This window comes from Psammomys obesus, unplaced genomic scaffold, assembly GCF_907164565.1.
Source record: "Psammomys obesus unplaced genomic scaffold, mPsaObe1.curated_primary_1811, whole genome shotgun sequence".
In the NCBI taxonomy this organism is placed as follows: domain Eukaryota; kingdom Metazoa; phylum Chordata; class Mammalia; order Rodentia; family Muridae; genus Psammomys; species Psammomys obesus.
Window position 1 is genome coordinate 16698136 of NW_026596131.1, and position 22348 is coordinate 16720483.

General features: G+C 37.8%; 2 protein-coding genes across 2 annotated transcripts; both read right to left on the bottom strand.

The window, feature by feature from the left end:
• Positions 1–2334: 2334 nt before the first annotated feature.
• Positions 2335–3270, bottom strand: LOC129665703 (olfactory receptor 6C2-like). The gene has a single exon (XM_055592515.1). It carries the CDS (start codon positions 3268–3270, stop codon positions 2335–2337), a length of 936 nt encoding a protein of 311 aa, XP_055448490.1.
• Positions 3271–19932: 16662 nt separating this feature from the next.
• Positions 19933–20868, bottom strand: LOC129665608 (olfactory receptor 6C68-like). Its single transcript, XM_055592376.1, has one exon. The coding sequence runs from the start codon at positions 20866–20868 to the stop codon at positions 19933–19935; it is 936 nt and encodes a 311-aa protein (XP_055448351.1).
• Positions 20869–22348: the final 1480 nt, after the last annotated feature.

Here is a 22348-nt window from a genome sequence, read left to right on the forward strand (position 1 = left end):
AACCACAGTGATTCTTGTACACATGATTTGAAAATGATTCTTTCTGACTACTGATTAAATATACTACTGATTAATTCTAGTCATGTGTATAAAAATAGTAGTCTTGTAATGCTTAGGGGTTTAAATTTTCTGTTTTTAATCATTTGGATCAGCTTTCTCATTGACGATGCAGTACCACCGTAAGAAAATACCTTCTTACTTTTTTATCCCTGAGAAGTGGGTTCAAAGAAATGTTTGGTAGTTTTGGAAGAGCTGTTGTTCTGAACTCTTTGCTCAGAGAGAGGGTTTTCAAATATCAAGGTTGATGCTTATTATTAACTTGCCAGGCCAACAGCAAATAAACAAAAGAGTCCTTGGTGACCCAAGCTCAGAATAACTAATGAATCATTTGTGGGAAGAGGGTCTTTGGAGACCTGAAGCATCAAAATCACTTATAAGAAACTTCAAGGAAAATGTAGAATTTAATTAAAAGAAAACCTAGTCAAGTTTCTTATACTTAATTCTTGTTATGTCAAGTATAAAAATACTTAGGTCTCATTTTCTGTATAATCACTGCTATGCAGTGAATAAATTACATAGATTTAAGATGGTACTGCTTCAGCCTATGAGAATATGTTTTAATTTTATTTTTAAAATTTAATTAGTGAATCAATCAATTTGTGTATGTGTATACGATATGTCTATTTGATTCAGGTGTGTGCCACAGTGACGTGTGCATGTCAGAGGAGCAGTTTGTGGAGCTTTTTCTCTCCTTTTACCTCTTATGTGGATTGTGGAGAATTCAGGTTTCCAGGCTTATATAAGTGTTTCTACTCAATGAAGCAGCTTGATGGATCCAGAATATTACTTTTGCAAGTCAAACTTTGGGGCCAAGAAGATGGCACCATGTCAAGAGTAAAGTGCTTAATGTGAGGACCTGAGTTCTAATCCCATGTGAAGCTGGTTATGGTAGTGTGACTCTTTAATAACAGTGCTCCTATGGAAGGTGGGAAGTGGAGATAGGAGAATCCACAGATGCTATGACACCACCATATCTTACAGGCAAATTGAGCATCATAGATCAAAGGGCTTATCAGGTTTGGGGGAGTTGTGTTTACCTTTCTTCTTTGGTAGCAAGCAGAATACCTCTAGTACCATGAACACTAGTCATTAGGAGTAACGGCTCTAGGTAGGTACCAGTTCTACCTCTTTGTGGTCAATAAGTTGTGTAGACAATGTCTTCAGCAATAGAGCCTTACTGTCAACTTATAGCAGGAAACCAATAGTCTTGGCAATTGCCTAAGTTTTGGGAGTTTTTACAGCACCCCTTTAGCCAACAATTTGACTAAATGTAATGCATTCCCAGAATTGGAAGCTACATTTGGTGACAGGAGATGTTCAGTTGGGGTTCATTTGGCAAATAAACATACGCTTATGTTTTAGAAAGCTTCTACTGTATTAGGTTTCCATACATCCCATCAAATGGCCCTTAGTTTTGGTTGTCCCTCTCTGTATTTCCTCCCTCAGTCCACCTCATCTCTTCCCCTCTGTTTAACTCTCCAGTTCTAGTTCTCCCATCCATCCATAACTATCTATTTTTTTCCTCTTTCTAGGGAGATACACACCCCACCTCCCATTACCTTGCTCTATATCTAATCACTGTGGTTATACAGATTATCTTGCTCACCAATAAGTTAACAGTTTATATCTACTTATAAATGAGTAAATAGCGTATTTGTCTTTCTGGGTCTGGGTTACCACACTCAGGTTCATTTTTTCTTAGCTTCATCCATTTACCTGAGACTTTCATGATTTCATTTTTTAAACAGCTGAGTAACATTCCATTGTGTAAATGCACTACATGGTCTTTATTCATTTATCCATTGACAAAAGCCTAGTTTCCAATTTTGTATATTATGAATAGAACACCAATGAGCTTGATTAAGTAAGAGTCTCTGTAGTTGAATAAAGAGTTGAAAGTTAAAAAGATTCTATTTCTAACAGGAACTCAATGACTGGCTCTTTGACCTCCCCACCTCCCAAGGGAGGAGCAGTCCTGTTAGGCCACAGAGAAGGACTTTGCAGCCAGTCCTGAAAATACCTGACAAAATGGAGTCATATGAAAGGGGAGGAGGTCCTCCCCTATCAGTGGACTTGGAAAGGGGCAGGGAGGAGATGAGGGAGGGAGGGTGGGATTGGGGAGGGAATGAGGGATACAGCTAGGATACAGAATTAGCAAAATGTAACTAATGAGAATAAAAAAAGATTCAAAAACAATGATACAGAAAAATATTATATTAAAGCTTCAGATTTTGCATTAATTGACTATCTAAGTTTAGTATTCTTCATTTTCTTTTACATCTTTGAGAGAAATGCAATTTTTTTAATTGAGTAATTGAAAGCTTGCTTCACTTGCTTGTTTCTCAGTGCATAAATAAAGGGATTTAACATTGGTGAAATTGATATGATGAGAAGTGAAATTCCTTTATTGATAGCTACGTCATCTTTGGATGAAGGTTTGACATAAATGAAGATACAGCTCCCATAAGTAATGGAAACAACAATCATGTGGGAGGAGCAGGTAGAAAAGGCCTTTTTTCTTTGCTTGGCAGAAGGAAATCTCAGAATGGTCTTGATGATATAAACATAGGAAAGCACAACACACACAAAGGTGATGATGAATGTCAGCACAGCAGCAACTATCACCATCTGTTCTATTAACCATGTGTCTGAACAAGAGATTTTCAGGAGAGGAGCTGCATCACAACAAAAATGGTCAATGATATTTGAGTCACAGAATTCCAGCCTCAAGCCTAGACCAATCGGTGGGAGAATGATGCTCAGTGCTGCTGCCCAGCAGAAGATGATGAAGTTCTTGCATACTCTGCTGTTCATGATGGTCATATAATGAAGAGGCTTACAGATGGCCACATAGCGGTCATAGGACATGATAGCCAGGAGAAAAAATTCTGTTACTGCAAAGAGGTCTATAAACAACAGTTGACTGGCACAAGCTATATAGGTAATGGACTTGTCCCCAGATAATATGCTATATAGAAATCTGGGAATACAAGCCGTTGTGAGTGAAATTTCTAAGAAGGAGAAATTTTTGAGGAAAATATACATAGGTGTTTTAAGGTGGGGGTCAGTCAGGGTGAGGGTGATGATGGTTAGGTTTCCAGATAAACTCAACATGTAAGAAATGAGCAGAAAGACAAAAAGCAGCATTTGCAGCCGAATATCATCTGTCAGACCAAGCAAGATGAAGGCTGTTACTGTCCGGTTTCTCATTCTTGATTATTGTCTCTTGCCCAATCTAGTTGAAAAATAAGAAAGACTTTATAAAACTTCAGAGTTGAGTTGGGTGCTGACCTCAAAACAGGGTAGCTTGACTGTCATTCCTTTATTGCCGTTGGTTAGTGAAGAAGCAAGCACGTAAGAAGCTGATGTTCGGGCATCTCCTGGTATCACATAATAGCTCATATTTGAATCACATATTTCATAGTGGCATTCTTATGTATCTATTGTCTAGCTGTAATTGACACCAGTTTAACAATAATATTATAAGCATAATTGCACAAAAATTTCCCTTTAAATTAATTGCTTTTGGTCCAACACTTCTTCCTTTTCCTAATTTTTTTTTCCAGAAAAAATTAGAAGAGAACTACTAAAATAAATGAAGAGTGTTCTCTGTTAAGATACTTTTAACATTATGTTATTAGTTATTAGAAAATAGATACTTATCACATAGTTGCAGTCTAGTTTCTATAATTAAAATTCTTTCTTTTATTGTTGTTTATTAAGGATTCATTTAGGTCACTGGGTGTAGTGGTACACACCGTTCTAGCACACATCATTGGGAGGCAGAAGCAGGTAGATCTCTGTGAGTTCGTGGCCAGCCTAGTCTATGTAGGGAGTTCTAGGACAACTAGGGTTATGTAGACAGACCCTGTCTCAGCACTCTCCCAAAAATATTCATTTAGATGTGTTGCAGTTCAAGTGCTTTTTCCAGATTACTTTATATTTTCATACATATTAATATATATATATATATGACCTGTTTTAGATATTTGATTTTAAAAGTATTTTTTTCCTTTTAATTTTTTTCTTTGTTATTATTATTTATTACAATTTATTCACCTTGTGTCATGGCTGTAGCCTTCTCCCTCTTCTCCTTTCTGTCCCATCCTCCCTTCCTCTTCCCCCACTATGTGCCTCCCATAGTTCACTGATAAGGAGTTCCTCCTCCCCTACTATCTGACACTAGCTTATCAGGTCTCATTAGGACCATGTGGATCCTCTTTCTTTGTGGCCTAGTAAGGCCACCTAGCCAGAGGGAGGTGATCAAAGAGCTGGCCACTGAGTTCATGCCAGTGACTGCCCCTGCTCCCCTTACTAGGGAACCCACATCGAGACTGAACTGCCATGGACTACATCTGAGCAGGCGGTCTAGGTCCTCTCTATGCATGGTCTTGGTTGATTCATCAGTCTCTGCAAAACTCCTTTGCCCAGATATTGGGCTCTGTTGCTCTCCTTATGGAATTTCTGTCTCTTCCAGGTCTTTCTATCTCCTCCTTCTTCTATAAGATTCCCTGCACTCTGCCCAAAGTTTGACTTTGAGTCTCAGAATCTGCTTTGATACCCTGCTGGGTAGAATCTTTCAGAGGACCCCTGTGGAAAGCTCTTGTCCTGTTCCCTTTCTTCTCTTACTTCCAATGTTTGTCCTGTTTGTCCTTCTGATGAGGATTAAGCCTCTTCCCTACGGTCATCCTTGTTCTTTAGCTTCTTTAAGAGTATAGATTTTAGTATGTTTATCTTATATTACGTGGCTAATATTCGTTTATAAGTGAGTATATACCATGTGTGTCTTTCTGCTTCTGGGTTACCTCACTGAGGATCTTCTTTTCTAGTTCCATCCATTTGCCTGCAAATTTCGTGTTTTTCTTGTTTTTAATTGGTGAGTAGTATTCCATTGTGTAAAGGGACCACAATTTCTGTAACCATTTCTTCCTTGAGGGACATCTACATTGTTTGCTGATTCCTGAATAAAGTTGCTATGAACATTGAACTAATGTCCTTGTTGTATTGTTAAGCATCTTTCGGACATATGCCTGGAGTGGTATAGCTGGATCTTGAGGTAGCACTATTTCTAATTTTCTGAGAAAGTGCCAGATTGATTTCCAAAGTGGTTGTACAAGTTTACGTTCCTACTGGCAATGGAGGAGTGTTCCCCTTTCTCCACATCCTCTCCAGCATGTATTATCCCTTGAGGTTTTTGGGTGTAAGGTGGAGTCTCAGGGCCATTTTAAAATATATTTCCCTAATGACTAATGACACTGAACATTTCTTTAAACGTTTCTCTGCCATTAGATATTCCTTTATTGAGAATTCTCTGCATCCCATTTTAAAACTGGATTTTTTTGCCTTGTTGGTGTTTAACTTCTTGAGTTCTTTATCGATTCTGTATATTAGCCTTCTATAGGATGCAGAGTTAATGAAGAGCTTTTCCTAGTCTGTAGGCTGTAATTTTGTTTTGTTGACAGTATCCTTCGCTTTACAGAAGCTTTTCAGTTTCATGAGGTCCCATTTATTGATTGTTGATCTTAGAGCCTGTGCTGTTGGTGTTTTGTTCAAGAAGTTGTCTACTGTGCCAGTGAGATCACTGCTCTTTTTAAATTTTTTTTACAATTTATTCATTATATATCCTGATTGAAGCCCCCTCCCTCAATTCTTCCTCGTCCTATTCTCCCTCCCTCTTCCCATCTATCACCTTCCCTTAAGTCCACTGATAGGGAGAGTTCTCCTCCTTTGCCATCTTCCCAAAGCTTACCAAATTGCATCAAAACTGCTTGGATCCTCTTCCTCTGTAGCCTGTCAAGTCCACAGGGGCACGTGATCAAAGAACAGGCAATTAAGTTCATGACAGAGTAATTCCTGCTCCCCTTACTCGGGAACCCACACGGAAACTGATCTGCCAATCAGCTACATTTGAGCAGGGTCTAGGTCCTCTCCATGCATAGTCCTTGGTTGGTGCAGTCTCTTAAGGACCCCCTGGACTTAGATATTTTAGCTTTAAAATATCAGGAAGCTCCTGTCCCCTTCATGGCCTTCTATCTCCACTTCTTTTATAAGACTCTCTGCACTCTGTCCAAAGTTTGGCTGTGAGTCTCAGCATCTGCTTCTATCTCTTGTCAATTTGGCACTTTCTCAGAAAATTGGGAATACCACTAACTCAAAATCCAGCTTATACCACTCCTGGGCATATACCCAAAAGATGCCCTACCATTCAACAAGGACTTTGCTCAACTATGTCTATAGCAGCTTTATTTGTAATAGCCAGAATCTGGAAACAACCTAGACGTCCCTCAATGGAGGGATGGATACAAACATTGTGGAACATTTTATATATATGTATCTGTGTGTGTGTGTGTGATAATTAATGTTGATTATATTTTCCTCTGAATGTCACAATAGAATGTTTATGTAGTGTCATTTTGTGATTCCTAAGACAGGCTCCTACAAAGAAACATTTTCCCAGCTTCTAAGTGGAAGTGTGGAAACAAATCATCTGATTAATTTTCTTGATTAAAACCCTAGTGCCCTCCAAGTAGCTGCAAGTTTAATATCATCTAGATACTGAGAAATCTTTTTTTTGTTTTTTTTTTATCAGAAGGAATTCAATGAAAGCACATTTTTATATTAAAATTCTAAAATGATGTTCTCTGTGTTTGTGTTTAAGGACATTCAAGAGCACTATATTTTCTCTTTGTATGCATTCTGTTGTGAGGATTTTGATTCTGTTTACTTCAGGGAAGCCAGGAAGTTAGAAGTATGCTGATGTAATTGAAAAGCCATGCCTTGCTGTTGTGTTTTGGGCCAATCTTATTTTAGTTTGAATGTTCTGAACCCTTTATTATAAATGACAGTGTCTCCTAGTAATACCACATCAAGATAGTAATCTGCACTTCAGTTTATTTCCGCTTTCTCTTTCCTTTAAAATTCTATCAGTTCAAAAGTGTTTCTGCTTTTCTACTTTCCACTTACACACAAACTCATTTGACTCTACTGTGATTTAAACTATCTTGGCCAAAGTCATTACTCTTCGCTTAATGAATTAAGCACAATTCAGTCTTTTTTTAAATTCACATTTTCTTCTGCATATAGTGCTACGATCTGTTTACCCCATGAAAGGCTTTATAGCTTAATTCCATAATTTTACATTTTCCTGAGTTTCTTATCACTTTCCCATTCTCCTTCAAGGATTTGTTTCTCCATCTAATCTTTATAATTGGTGTAGAGTAAATTTCTTTTCAAGAAATTGTTTATGATTCTTACTTAGGCTTTTTTATTTTTATTTTTTTATTAATTACAGTTTATTCACTTTGTATCCCCCCTGTAGCTCCCTCCCTCTTCCTATCCCAATCCCACCTTCCATTCTTCTTCTCCACCCATGCCCATCCCCAAGTCCACTGTTAGGGGAGGTCTTCCTCTCCTTCTTTCTGATCTTAGTTTATTAGGTCTCATCAGGAGTGGCTGTATTGTCTTCCTCTGTGGCCTGGTAAGGCTGTTACCCCCTCAGGGAGAAGCGATCAAAGAGCAGGCCAATCAGTTCATGTCAGAGTCTGTGTCTGTTCCCATTACTATGGAACCCACTTGGACACTGAACTGCCAGGGGCTACCTCTGTGCAGGGGTTCTAGGCTTCTAGGTTATTTACATGAATGGTCCTTGGTTGAAGTATCAGAAAAGACCCCTGTGCCCAGATTTCTTGGTTCTGTTGCTCTCCTTGTAGAGCTCCTGTCCTCTCCAGGTCTTACTGTCTCCCTTCTTTCATAAGATTCCCTGCACTCTGCCCAAAGTTTGGCTGTGAGTCTCAACATCTGCCTCGATGCCCTGCAGGGTAGAGACTTTCAGATGCCCTCTGTGGTAGGCTCCTGTCCTCTTCCCTGTTTTCTCCCGCTTCTGATGTCCATCCTCTTTGCCTTTCTGAATGGTGCTTGAACATTTTAGCCAGAGTACAGATTTTAGTAGGTTTATTCTATATTATATGTCTAATATCCACTTTTGAGTGAGTGCATACCCTGTTTTTTTTCTGCTTCTGGGATACCTCAGTCAGGATGATCTTTTCCAGTTCCCACCATTTGCCTGAAAATTTCATGATTTCCTTGTTTTTTATTGCTGAGTAATATTCCATTATGTAGATGTAACACAATGTCTGTATCCTTTCCTCAGTTGAGGGGCATCTGTGCTGTTTCCAGCTTCTGGCTATTACAAATAAAACTGCTACAAATATGGTTGAGCAAATGTCCTTGTTGTATATTTGAATATCTTTTGGATATATGCCTAGGAGTGGTATAGCTGGATCTTGAGGAAGCGCTATTCCTAACTGTCTGAGAAAACGCCAGAGTGACTTGAAGAAAGGAAATGATCTTCAGTTTTATATATTTAAGAAAAATATATGGTGTAGTTTTCCATCTTTACCATTGAATTTATTTAAGGACCTCTAAATCAGACATAGAGAATCTGAATTCATGATTTACTTTTTCCATTTGAATGTCCTTGAACATTTGCTTAATTCATTTATCTTGTGTTACGACCAAGTGCGAAATTTAAATTAAATATTTTTGTACACTTTTTACTCATCTTTTCATAATCATCACCATAAGGAATTTTGTTTTTTAAAGTTCACTTTAAATATAACTTAAAATTTTGAAATTATAATAATTATGTTTCCACCTTCCCTTTCCTCCCTCCAACTCCTGTTTGACGCCTCTTGCTCTCTCTCAAATTCATTCTTCTTTTCTTTAATTATTATTACATATATATTTGTATATTTCTAAATACTGAGTACAGCGTGCTCAGTCTGCATAATGTTACTTGTGTGCATATGACCTCAGAGATGGCCTCTTGGTTCTGCATGACTGATGGGGGGTATTCCCTTGGGAAGACTGTTTTGTCCACGTTGCCATTCCTTAGTTGTCTTTCCAATGAAGAAAAACAAGTAATCATCATATCCATCGATGATACCCATGAATCATAGTGATGACCACCATGGCATAATAAATCTAATGGTGCAATGATGGAGTGCATATCTTGGTGGGAGCTCTCTAATTGCACTCAAGTTCTGCTCAGCAAAATAAAAATCATGCCTGATACTGGAAACCTAGCCAGCTCGCTACCTAGGGCTAGAAAAATCATGGATCTTGGAAGAGAACACAAAACTTCCAATTTTCTAAACCAGCACAATCACAAACTACATTCTAAATATTTATCCCTACACCCACAGATAAGTGTAGTTATTACCCTCATCAAGAAGGATGAGGACGAGGCTACAGCTGGAATACAAAATAAATAAATAAACTGTAATTAATAAAACAAATAAATAAAAAGAAATTTCCTCTCTGCAAGAGACAAAGAGTATCACAAGAAACCATATCCAACTAAAATGCAAAGTTGTGGAACTCAGCCATATTGGATAGAACTGTAACTCTACTCCTATACCTAAAGCTCAGAAATTATTGTGGAAAAGGGAGCAGAAAGGTTGTAAGAACCAGAGGAACAGTGGGTTTGCTGTGAGATAATTTCTTCTAGAGATGTCAGAGATTCTACAACCATAATTCTCAACAACATAGGTGCTATGCAAGACCCAAACATCTACACCAATAAACATGCAAACATGGGAGGGGAAAATTTCTTGAGGCATCAACCCTAAATAACGTGGTTTTTAATTCATATTTTATTATTATTAGAGATGTTGAACAATAATATATGACTGCATTGGCCGCCCATATCTCTTTTTATATGTATATGTGCTTATATTTTGCCCATTTTAAGAGTCTCATGCTCTACCGACTGAGCTGGCCAGGTAAAAAACCACTTATTTTGCCCATTTTAAAACTGGAGTTTTTTGCTATTGAGTTGAGTTCCTTAAATATTTTAAATATCAGCTCCATTGTGTGATATTTAGTGCCAAATATTTTCTTCCTATTCATAGACTGTTTTCTCACTCTAAGTATTTCCCTTGGTGTGCAGAAACGTTGTAGCTTTGTGCCATCTCGTCTGTCTACTTGTGTTTCATTTTTCTGGTCCTTTTGTCGTTTTAGGTCTTTATTGATTTATCGAATGACAGCAAGGGCTGCAGGTATATGGAGAAAAGGCCGCCTTCCCCTCAGCTGTCAGGGTGCAGAGTGGCGCAAATACATTAGAAAATGGCAGAGAAGTTTAAAAAGTAAAAATAAAATTGCCATTTGGTGCCACAGTCCCACATTTCATCATATATAATTTTCTTCATCATAATAAGTTTGAGAAATAACAGATTGTGTATTTAGTGCTTAGCCTCTTTTAATTAGAATAATGTCCTGTTGTTCTACATATGCTATTACAAGAATTTCTTTTATTTAAGCTGTATTGTATTTTATTTGGCATACGTACCTCATTTTTATTTGTTTACCTATTGATGGGCACTTAGTAAGTTTTATGTTTCGGATATTGTTAATAATGATAAAATGAACATGGAGTACAGAAAAGACTTCAGTATCAATACAAATCTTTAAATATGTATTCCTAGGGTTCTAGAGTATGTTACATAAGAGTGTGTGGAATTAATGCATAACTAAACTTAATATTTGTTTTACACACACAAACCAAGTTATTAGGATTACTTCTAAGAGTTTTCATTCTATATGAACCTAATAGTGAAAATCCATGGATGTTTTGAGACTATTTTTAATATTATAGTAACTGGTCTGACTCTGTGTAACGTTTTCTATTGACTGATGCCTAACAAGAGAGTGCATTTCTTGTGCTCTTCTTATAATCAGTCAATTTAGAAACAGTCTATGAGCTTCCTGTTCTTATACCTCAGCAGCCTCAACAGTATCTAGTTTATCAAATTATTGTGATTATTGGTTGGGAGAATGCCTCAAAAATTCTTAGTGGATAGTAAGTTAGGGCAATATCTCAAATTATTTTCTTCATTTGTGTCTTCCTTCTACTTTTCTTTCTTTGCTCCTTTACTTGCTCTAACTTTTATGATAATGTATGAAGTCAGCAACCACTGGCCACTGTGCATACTATACCTTTGTTCTTGTATTCGTGATGAAAGATGAGAATTTTTGGTGCCTCTGATAACCTTCTATGTTCTTCTAGTGAATTAACAAGAGAAGTCAGGCTTCTTCAATTTGGGGCATGTGTCAATAGGATTCTCTATTTTTCAAGACATTATTTTTCCAATTTAATTCACTTTTTAAATCAATTCAATCTGAATACTTTTTCTCAAGTCCAGATATGACTAATCTTTCTAAATGTGTTATAAGAAAAAGTTGGTTTATTAAATCTATTTTGCAAATAAAGGGTTTCATTTTCTCTCTTCTTTAAGCTAGAAAAGGTTTCTTATGAAAATAGTAGCTCCAGCACAATGGCTACTCTTATTTCAGGAAGAAATATAAATCGTATTTTCATAAAGTTGGTAGATTAAGGCATGCTGTGTATAAGTGACAGGTATAAGCAAAGGCAATATATTATCACAGGCAGACAAATGCCTTTGGTTTGTAAGCATCTTTATAGAACAAGAGAAATAATTCAAGCACAGGGGATGAAATAATTAGTTGATAATCAGACAGACTTCTGTAAGATTGAAATAGTAGCCTTTCAGATAAAATCATTTGGGGATTGAGCCCAAATATGAAAATTCTGCCCTTAGCTTTTCATGTTGTATCCTAACTTATAGCAGAATTCTAGATTTGAAAACCATTTTTCTTGTCTGATGAAAATTTTTTTTTCTTTGAACCTGAATACGAAATAAATGTTCTGATCAATCAATTCAGTTTAGGCATAGTTTCAGTACTGAGGAATTTAAGTTATGATCTTAGTAATTACAAGTAACAATATTGCAAATATTTTGAAGATTTCATGAAGGATATTACAGTTTCCATTTTTATGCAGAGAGATATGCAATTGTCAGTCACTTCTGTTTACCTCTAAAATTACCCTGTCCCCAAGAGTACTCATAAATTTATTAGAGCATATTTCTTGAAAATCTGTGATATGATTGACAGATTAAATAATTAGGATAGAAGGAGTGAGCAAGATATGACCATATTCTTCCTGATGGTGCATGTATAAATTATTCTTAATGGCTCCTATTCCTTCATACTTAATTTTTGCAGTACAGAAAATGACATCATAAATATATTTCCATATCTAGCAATTCTGATTTTTGCTACCTTTGATTTTTAAATTGATAAGTGTAACTGTTACAGAGTCTAAGAAAATAGAATGGTGGATGAAGAAAGAAACTGAAGTAATTAAGCTAAAGCATACTTACTCTTCTGGAAGGCAATCATGACTTTAGTTGATCAGAATCTTGGTTTTCCTGAAGGTGAGGCTGAAAGTATAATTGTGATCAAATGTGTACACAAACCTTATGAAAATGTACACAGTTGTAGAGAATTATTTTGTAGAAGATAATGCTCTTTTTGGGTTAGCTGATTCACATTAAAGATTGTATTCTACTCTAAACTAAGTAACTAATTTATTATGTCTTAAAGCTGAAATAAAGACAATAAAATGATTTTCAGAGTACTTTTGTAGATAATTTCCAATCTCTCTGAACAAAAAGAATTTTAAGTTGTAAAGAAAGGTTATTGTCTTATTATGATAATCTTTTATGGATATATAGAGAATAAAGAGGAGAGTCTTTTGTGATTAATGAATGCAATAGTAACTAAAATTTGGCAGAGTGTCAAACAGTAGCAATGTGGGACTTGTGCCCTTGGGGACAAAAAGATGCAATAGTTTTATTAGCCACATTCTAAGTACAAATCAGTAACTGACTGACAAAAGGTCAATTCAGAATTTTCAGAAAATTCTTTATTTGACTTGACTCAGAGGTAATAAAAGATAATAAAGTTGTTTTATATCTGTGTTTTGATTTGAGTAAGTAGAAATATACTCAAAGGTAGTTAGTAGATAAGTGTAAACACTTTTTCATGTCAAAATATGTAATATTTTGCCAAGGCTACACAGAAAAACCCTGTCTTGAAAAACAAAACAAACCAGAAACCAGAAACAGAGACAACTGCTCCCACTGTTAGGGTTCTTACGTGAAGTCCAAGCTGCATTTCTTTTACCTATGTATAGGGGATCTAGTACCATCCAAAGCATGCTGTCTGGTTGGTGGATGAGTCTCTCGGGCCCCAGTTAGTTGATTCTGTAGGTTTCTTGTGGTGTCCTTGACCTCTCTGGCTCTTCAATCCATCCTTCTTCTCTTCCACAGGATTTCCCAAGCTCCGCCTAATGTTTAGCTATGGATCTCTGCGTCTTTTTCCATCAGCTGCTGGGTGAAGCCTCTCAAAGGACAGTTATGCTGGGCCCTGTCTGCAAGTACAGCAAATGTCATTAGTAGTGTGAGGGGTGGGCTCGCTCTCAATGCATGGGTCTGAAGCTGGGCCAGTCATTGATTGGCCCTTCCCGAAATTTATGCTCCGTCTTTATCCCCGGACAGGAAAATTGTAGGCAGGGAAAATTGTGGCACAAAGGTTTTGTGCATTGGTGTCCCAATCTCTTCATTGGCAGTCTTGCCTGGTTACAAGTGGTGGCTGTTTCAGGTTCTGAATCCCCTACTGCAAAGGTATTATCTAGAGTTACCTTCATTGATTCCTCGTAGTCTCCCTTGTCCTAGTTTTCTAGCTTGTCTCAGAGGTGCCCCCTCCTGTTGATTCCAGTTCTCTCCACCAATTCTTTCTCTGCCCTCCACATGCTTAATTCTTCCTGTTTCTCCCCTGACCTTCTCTCCCATCCTGTTTCCTTGCTCCATTCCCCTCTCCCCCATGCTATTGTATTTTCCCTCTTCAGTGAGATTCAAGGAATACCCTTAAATGCATTGGCACAGGAGACAATTTCCTGAATAAAACACCAACAACCCAGGCTCTAAGATCAATAATAAATAGGAGCTTGTGAAGGTGAAAAGCTTCTGTAATGCAAAAGACACTATTGAGAAGACAAAACAGCAGACCACGGAATGGGAAAAGATCTTCACCAACCCTATATCTTACAGAGGGCTGAAATCCAAAATATATAAATGATTCAATAAATTAGACTCCAATAAACCAAATTACTCAATTAAAAATTGGGGTACAGAGCTAAACAGAGAATTCTCGACAGAAGACTAATGGTCAAGAAGCATTTAAAGAAATGTTCAACATCCTTACTCATCAGGGAAATGCAAATCAAAACTACTCTGAGAGTCCGTCTTACACCCATTAGAATGGCTAAGATAAAAATACTCATGAAACAGCACCTGATGATGAGGGTGTGGAGCAAGGGGAACACTCCATCATTGCTGGTAAAAGTGCAGACTTGTACAAGCACTGTGAAAATCAATTTGGGGATTTCTCAGAAAATTTGGAATAGTTCTACTTCAAGACCCAACTATAGCACTCCTGGGCATATCCCGAAAAGATGCTCTACCGTACCACAAGGACACTTGGTCTAGTATGCTTATAGCAGTTTTATTAGTAAAAACCCGAATCTGGAAACAACCCAAATGTCCCTCAACTGAAAAATGGATAAAGAAAATGTGATACATTTGTGCAATGGAAAATTACTCATCTGTTAAAAACAAGAACAACATGAAATTTGCAGGCAAATGGACAGAACTAGAAAAGATCATCCTGAATGAGGTAACACAAACCCAAAAGATAAACATGTTATGTACTCAGTTATAAGCAGATATTAGCCATATAGTACAGGATAAACATACTACAACCCACAGACTCACAGATGTCAAGTAACAAAGAGGGCAAAAAGGAGGATTCTCACTCACAGGGGGAAATCAGACATCTGAAGTAGATGAAGGGAGGGATCTGGGTGGGAGTGGGGAGGGAAGACTGGGAGAGAGAACGGAAATCATCTGGAGTGACATGTTTGGGACATGGGAGGATCAGGAGAGTCTATGGAGTGACCCAAGCTGAGACCCTTAGCAGTGGGGGAATGGAGCCTGAAGTGGTCACCTCCTGTAGGCAAGAACTTCTAGTGGAGGAAGGGGAACATCAACCCACCCTTTTGACCCCATGTTTGTCCTGCCTACAGAACATATAAGTATAAAGAGGGAGCAGAGAGTGAGGAAATGACCAACCAATGACTGTCCCAACTTGAGAGCATAACTGTCTTCTAAGGGGCTCCAGCCAATCTGTGCTGTCACGTGAGTTTTTCATCTTGGCCATTCTGATGGGAGTAAGGTGAAATCTCAGGGTCGTTTTGATTTTCATTTCCCTGATGACTAAGGACGTTGAACATTTCTTTAAGTGTTTCTCTGCCATTTTGTATTCCTCTACTGAGAATTCTCTGTTTAGCTCTGTACCCCATGTTTTAATCGGATTGCTTGATTTGTTGCTTTTTAACTTCTTCAGTTCTTTATATATTCTGGATATTAGCTCTCTGTCAGTTATAGGGTTGGTGAAGATCCTTTTCCAATCTGTAGGTAGTTGTTTTGTTTTTATGACAGTGTCCTTTGCTTTACAGAAGCTTTTCAGTTTCATGAGGTCCCATTTATTGATTGTTGCTCTTAGAGCCTGTGCTGTTGGTGTTCTGTTCAGGAAGTTGTCTCCTGTGCCAATTAATTCAAGGCTCTTCCCCACTTTTTCTTCTAAGTGGTTTAGTGTGTCTGGTTTTATGTTGAGATCTTTGATCCACTTGGACTTTAGTTTTGTGCAGGGTGATAAGTATGGATCTATTTGTATTTTTCTGCATGTAGACATCCAGTTAGACTAGCACCATTTGTTGAAGATGCTGTCTTTTTTCCATTGTATGGTTTTGGCGTCTTTGTAAAAAATCAGGTGTCCATAAGTGTATGGGTTTATTTCTGGGTTTTCTATCTGATTCCATTGATCCGCCATTTTGTTTCTATGCCAGTACCATGCAGTTTTTATTATTGTTGCTCTATAGTACAGCTTAAGATCAGGGATGGAGATCTTTTATTGTAGAGGATTGTTTTAGCAATTCTGGGTTTCTTGTCATTTCATATGAAGTTGATAATTTTTCTTTCAAGGTCTGTAAAGAATTGTGTTGGTAATTTGATGGGAATTGCATTGAATCTGTAGATTGCTTTTGGTAAGATAGCCATTTTTACTATGTTAATCCTGCCAAGCCATGAGCATGGGAGATCTTTCCATCTTTTGATATCTTCTTCTGATTCTTTCTTTAGAGACTTTCATACAAGTCTTTGACTTGCTTGGTTAGGGTTACACCAAGGTACTTTATGTCCTTTGTGACTATTGTGAAAGGTGTAGTTTCCCTAATTTCTTTCTCAGCCCTTTTGTCTTTTGTATACAGGAGGGATACTGATTTTTTTGAGTTAATTTTGTATCCAGTCACTTTGCCGAAGGTGTTTATCAGCTGTAAGAGTTCCCTGATAGAATTTTTAGGGTCACTCAGGTATATGATCATATCATTTACAAATAGTGATACTTTGACTTCTTCCTTTCCAAACTGAATCCCCTTGATCTCCTTTAATTGTCTTGTTGCTCTAGCAAGGACTTCAAGAACTATGTTGAAGAGATATGGAGAGAGAGGGCATTCTTGTCCCTGATTTAAGTTTCTCTCCTTGAGTTTGATATTGGCTGTTGGCTTGCTTGGGTTGCATGTTGTGTTTTTCCTTCTAGCATCTTCTGTAATGCTGGATTTCTGTGTAGGTATTGTTGAAATTTGTTTTTGTCATTGAAAATCTTGTTTTCTCCATCTATGAGGACTGAGAGTTTTGCTGGATATAGTAGCCTGGACTGATATGTGTGTTCTCTTAGGGTCTGCATGATATCTGTCCAGGCCCTTCTGGATTTCATAGTCTTTTGAGAAGTCAGGTGTGATTCTGATGGGTTTGCCATTATATGTTAGTTGGCCTTTTTCCCTTGCAGCTTTGAGTATTTTTTCTATGTTCTGTATACTTACTGTTTTGATTATTATGTAGCAGGAGGATTTTCTTTTCTGGTCTAATTCATTAGGTGTTCTGTAGGCCTCTTGTATGCTTATAGGCCTCTCCTTTAAGTTGGGGAAATTTTCTTCTTTGATTGTGTTGAAAATATTTTCTGGGCCTTGGAGACGAGGCTCCTCTTTTTCCTCTATTCCTATTATTCTTAGGTTTTGTCTTTTCATGTTGTCTTGGATTTCTTGGATGGTTTGTGTCAGGAATTTTTTAGATTTAACATTTTCTTTGATGAATACATCGATTTCTTCTGTTGTGTCTTCCCCACCTGAGATTCTTTCTTCCATCTCTTGTAGTCTCTTGGTTATGCTTACCTCTACAGTTCCTGTTTTCTTTCCTAAATTCTCCCTCTCCATGATTCCCTCTTTTGTGTTTTCTTTTTTTATATTTATCACTTCTTTTTTTTTTTTTACATTTTTTTCTTTAAGAATTACATTTTATTCACTTTGTATTCCCCTTGTGATTCCCTTCTTCCTCCCGTCCCAATCCCTCCTTTCCTCCACCCTCTGCATGCATGCCCCTCCCCAAGTCCAATGATAGGGGAGGTCTTCTTTTCCTTCCTTCTGATCCTAGTCAATTAGGTCTCATCAGGAGTGGCTGCATTGTCTTCTTCTGTGACCTGGTAATGCTGCTTCCCCCTCAGGGGAAGGTAATTAAAGAGCAGGCCAATCAGTTCATGTCAGAGACAGTCCCTGTTCCTATTACAATGGAACCCACTTGGATACTGAACTGCCATGGGCTACATCTGTGCAGGGGTCTTAGGTTTTCTCCATGCATAGTCCTTGGTTGGAGTATCAGTCTCAGGAAAGACCCCTGTGCTCAGATTTTTTGGTTCTGTTGCTCTCCTTGTGGAGTTCCTGTCCTCTCCAGATCTTACTGTTTCCCACTTCTTTCCTAAGATTCCCTGAACTCTGCCCAAAGGTTGCCCATAAGTCTCAGAATCTGCTTTGATAGTCTGTAGGGCAGAGCTTTTCAGAGGTCCTCTGTGTCAGGCTCCTGACTTATTCCCTCTTTTCTCCTTCTTCTGATGTCCATCCTCTTTGCCTTTCTGGATAGGAATTGAGAATTTTAGCAAGAGTCCTCCCTCTTGATTAGTTTCTTTAGGTGTACAGATTTTAGTAGGTTTATCCTATATTATATGTCTATATAAGTGAGTATATACCATGTGCATCTTTCTGCTTCTGGGATAGCTCACTCAGGATGATCTTTTCCAGATCCCACCATTTACCTGCAAATTTCATGATTTCCTTGTTTTTCATTGCTGAGTAATATTCCATTGTGTAGATATACCACAATTTGTGCATCCATTCCTCCACTGAGGGGCATCTGGGATATTTCCAGCTTGGGAGGAGATGAGAGAGGAAGGATGGGATTGGGAGGGAATGAAGGAGGGATTATAGCTAGGATACAAAGTGAATAAACTGTAATTAATATAAAAACAAAAGTAATAAAAGATGTGCAGGCACAAAGATAGAGCAGACAGAGCTGAAACTGAGGGATGCCCCACCAATGCCTGGCTCAACCAAAGACCTATCCTGTGGCAGAGTGCCAACCCCTGGCACTGTGAATGATATTCTGCTACGCTTGCAGACAGGATCCTGGCAGAGCTGTCCTCTGAGAGGAGCTACCCAGCAGCTCTTCAAAACAGATACCAAGATTCACTGCCAAACACTGGATGATACTAGGGAGTCTTGTGGAGTAGTGGGAGAAAAGAGAAAAGGATCTGGAAGTGACAGGAGCTCCACAGGAATACAAACAGAGCCAAATAACCAGGGCCCAGAGGGATTTGCTAGGACTGAAGCATCAAAGTAAAACCATGCAGGAACTCTACCTAGGCCCCCTAGGTCCAGCAAATAGGCAGCTTAAGCCTCATGTGAGTCCTCTAGTAAGGGAAGTGGGAACTGCATTGGACATGAACTCACTTGCCAGCTTTTAGATTACTGCCGCCTGCAGGGACACCCTTCCTAGGCCACAAGGGAAGAGGACACACTCAGTCCTGTTGCAACTTGATGATTTGGGCTGGATGGGAAAGGGAGCTCCACTTTTTTGAGGAAAAGTGGAGGGGGGAAGGGGAAGGAGGCAGAATGGGACTAGGAAAGGATAACAAGCGGGGCTACAACAAGGATATAAGGTGAGTAAAAAATAATAAAATAAATATACTTTAAAAATAATAAAGTTTTGAAAATAAAATACTTGATGGGAAAATAAATTTTCCTTCCTTCCTTCCTTCCTTCCTTTCTTTCTTTCTTTCTTTCTTTCTTTCTTTCTTTCTTTCTTTCTTTTATTTTGATTTTTTCTTGTTGTTTTTAAATTATTACAATTTATCACAATTTATTTAGTTTGTTTTCTGGCTGTGTCGCTCTCCCTCATCTCCTCCCAATCCCACCCTCCCTCCCTCTTCTCCCCCTATTCCCTTCCTCTGAGGTTTTCCTCCCCTTCTATTTGACCCTAGCCTATTAGGTTGCACTCCCCTCCCCCAGGAGGAAGTTGTCAGAGAGCTATGAACTCAGTGACAGGAAATAAATTTTTTTTTTAAAAAAGGACCAAAAAAAATAAGGAAAATATGATTTTATTGAGACTATTTATGGTTAAAAGATTAAAAGTGACAGATTTTACATGTCACATCCTTCAGTGTTTATTTTCTTGGCAATTGAATTAATGGGAAATTAATGACCAAGAGGATCAGAGTGTGGTGGTATATGTCTTTAATCTCAGTACTCAGGAGGCAGAGGCAGGCAGATCTCTGTGTGTTTCAAGCCAGCCCGGGCTACATGGTGAGACACTGTTTCAAAACAAATAAACAAAGAAACAACTTAAGCCAAACAGCAACAGTAGCAGCAGCAGCAACAAAAACACCACAATGAACAAAATGCATGAGGTCAACATGATTACCAGTAGTCTGAGAAAGTATACGGCATGTTATTTGTATTGAAATATTAGGACAGAGGATGCTTTGATTTGTTAACTTAGGCACATTTCACTTTAAAAGAAATGCAATTTTCTTGAGGAAGTCAAGAGAAGCTTGTTTAACTTGTTTATTCCTTAAGGTATATATGAAAGGATTCAGCATAGGTGATATGGAAGATATAAGCACTGAAACACCCTTATTAATGGTTACTGCTTCTTTTGCAGATGGTTTGATGTAGATGAAGATGCAGCTGCCATAGGTGATGGAAACCACAATCATGTGTGAAGAACAGGTTGAAAAAGCTTTTTTCTTTTGCTGAACAGAAGGGAATTTTAGAATTGTCCCGATGATGTATATGTAGGAAAAGACTACACACAAAAGAGTAATGATGAAGGTCAGTACCGCGGAGACTATTACCATCTGCTCAATTAACCATGTGTCTGAGCATGATATTTTCAGAATAGGGCTTGCATCACATCCAAAATGATCGATGATATTAGAGTCACAGAATTCCAGACGGAAGCCTAAGCTAAGTGGCGGCAGGATAACCATGAGGGCTGCCAGCCAACAGGAGATTACCATTGCTCTGCACACCTTGCTCTTCATGATGCTCATGTAATGCAAGGGTTTACAGATGGCCACATAGCGATCATAGGACATGACAGCCAGAAGAAAAAATTCAGTTACCCCAAAGAGATCTGTAAAAAATAACTGAGCGGCACATGCATTGTATGTAATTGTTCTGTCTCCGGTTGAAATACTGTATAAAAACCTTGGGACACAGGCACTTGTAAATGAGATTTCTAGGAAAGAGAAATTTTGGAGGAAGAAATACATGGGAGTTTTAAGGCAGGGATCCACTGCTGTGAGGGTAAGGATGGTTAAATTACCAGTTACGCTCAATAGGTAGGTGACCAGTAGGAAAATAAAAATCAAGACCTGCAGTTGAGGATCTTCTGTGAGTCCCAGGAGGATGAATGTTGTAATTGAAGTGTGGTTTCTCATCACCAATGTCAGAAAATTTCCAAACCTAAATGTTGATGTCAGGGACATTTGAACTGTAGAATTCCATGCAAATCATTAATGATGAGCATTCTCATAAATATTCGATTAACCCAATGCCTGTGTGTTTTTTTTGTTAATGTGAAGAATTTTAGAGTGGGAAGATATATGCTCATGTGTCCATATATATTCATGGTTTTAGTTAGGTGTGCAGGCGAGAGCACGCTTAGTAAACAAGCTATGGAAAACGAAAGGAAACCTGCAAAACATTCCCACTACAAACTGCACCCTCCCCGACCACGCTTCTCCTTCACTTCAGATCTGCATTCTCTCTCAGCTATTTAGTTTTTGAGCTGTTACTATCTAGCTTCTAATCTTGTTCACTTAAAATGTGGCATTGCATATCTTTCTGTGGTTTAACTCATTATAAACAATTAAGCAAATATATATCTTTCAACATGGACCAAGCAGTATTCTAAGTGTGCCGTGTATGTATTACCACAATCCTTACAGTAACCATAACCTCTAAGTATGGAGGCCTATTATTTCCACGTTATTCATTTATTTTTAAATTTATATATGTATGCTTTTATTTGTGTGTATGTGTGTGTACACACGTGCCATTATATAAGTATATTATAATATAATATAATATAATATAATATAATATAATATAATATAATATAATATAATATAATATAATATAATATAATATAATATAATATAATTAATATAATATAATATAGTATAGTATAATATAATATAATATGTGAGCATATATACACATATGTACACACACACACACAGAGGACAACTTGTGGTGCTTGATTCTCTACTTCCGCCATGTGAGCACAAGTATTAAACTCAGGATTTCAGGCATGGAGGCAAGAATCTTCGGCCCACTGAGCCATCTTTTTAAAAAATACATATTATGTTTACAGTTTTCCCTCCTTAACTCCTCTCATATGCTCCCCACTTTCTCACCTACATTGTTTCTCTATCTCGTTAGAACACATGTAAACATCTAAAATGATAAATAATAATAAACAATAATAACAATGAAACAATAAGATAAAATGAAAACAAACCAGAGTGGAACAAAACAACAAGCAAACAGATAAAGGGAGAAAGAAAAGTCTAAGCAATACATACAGACGCCTTATGGTGCTATGTGCACTTGCAAGTGGGGATCTGAGGCACGGAGAGGTAAAGCATGTCCCACTCTTTCCTATCTCAGTGGCAAGTCAGTCTTCAGAGTCCTATCGTAGTCACTGGCCTCTGATCATTGTAATATACTTGACTGACGGCCACAGTGTCACAAACAAGTGTCTTTTACTGGTCATCAAAACAAAGGTAGTCTTTTCTTTCTTTCTTTTTGTTTAAACCACAATGATTGAGAAAGGAGGCACAGGTAAGACTTACGATGGTTCAACTGTCTTAATAGAATAATCATTTACAAAACCTAAAAACATTTCTATGCAAT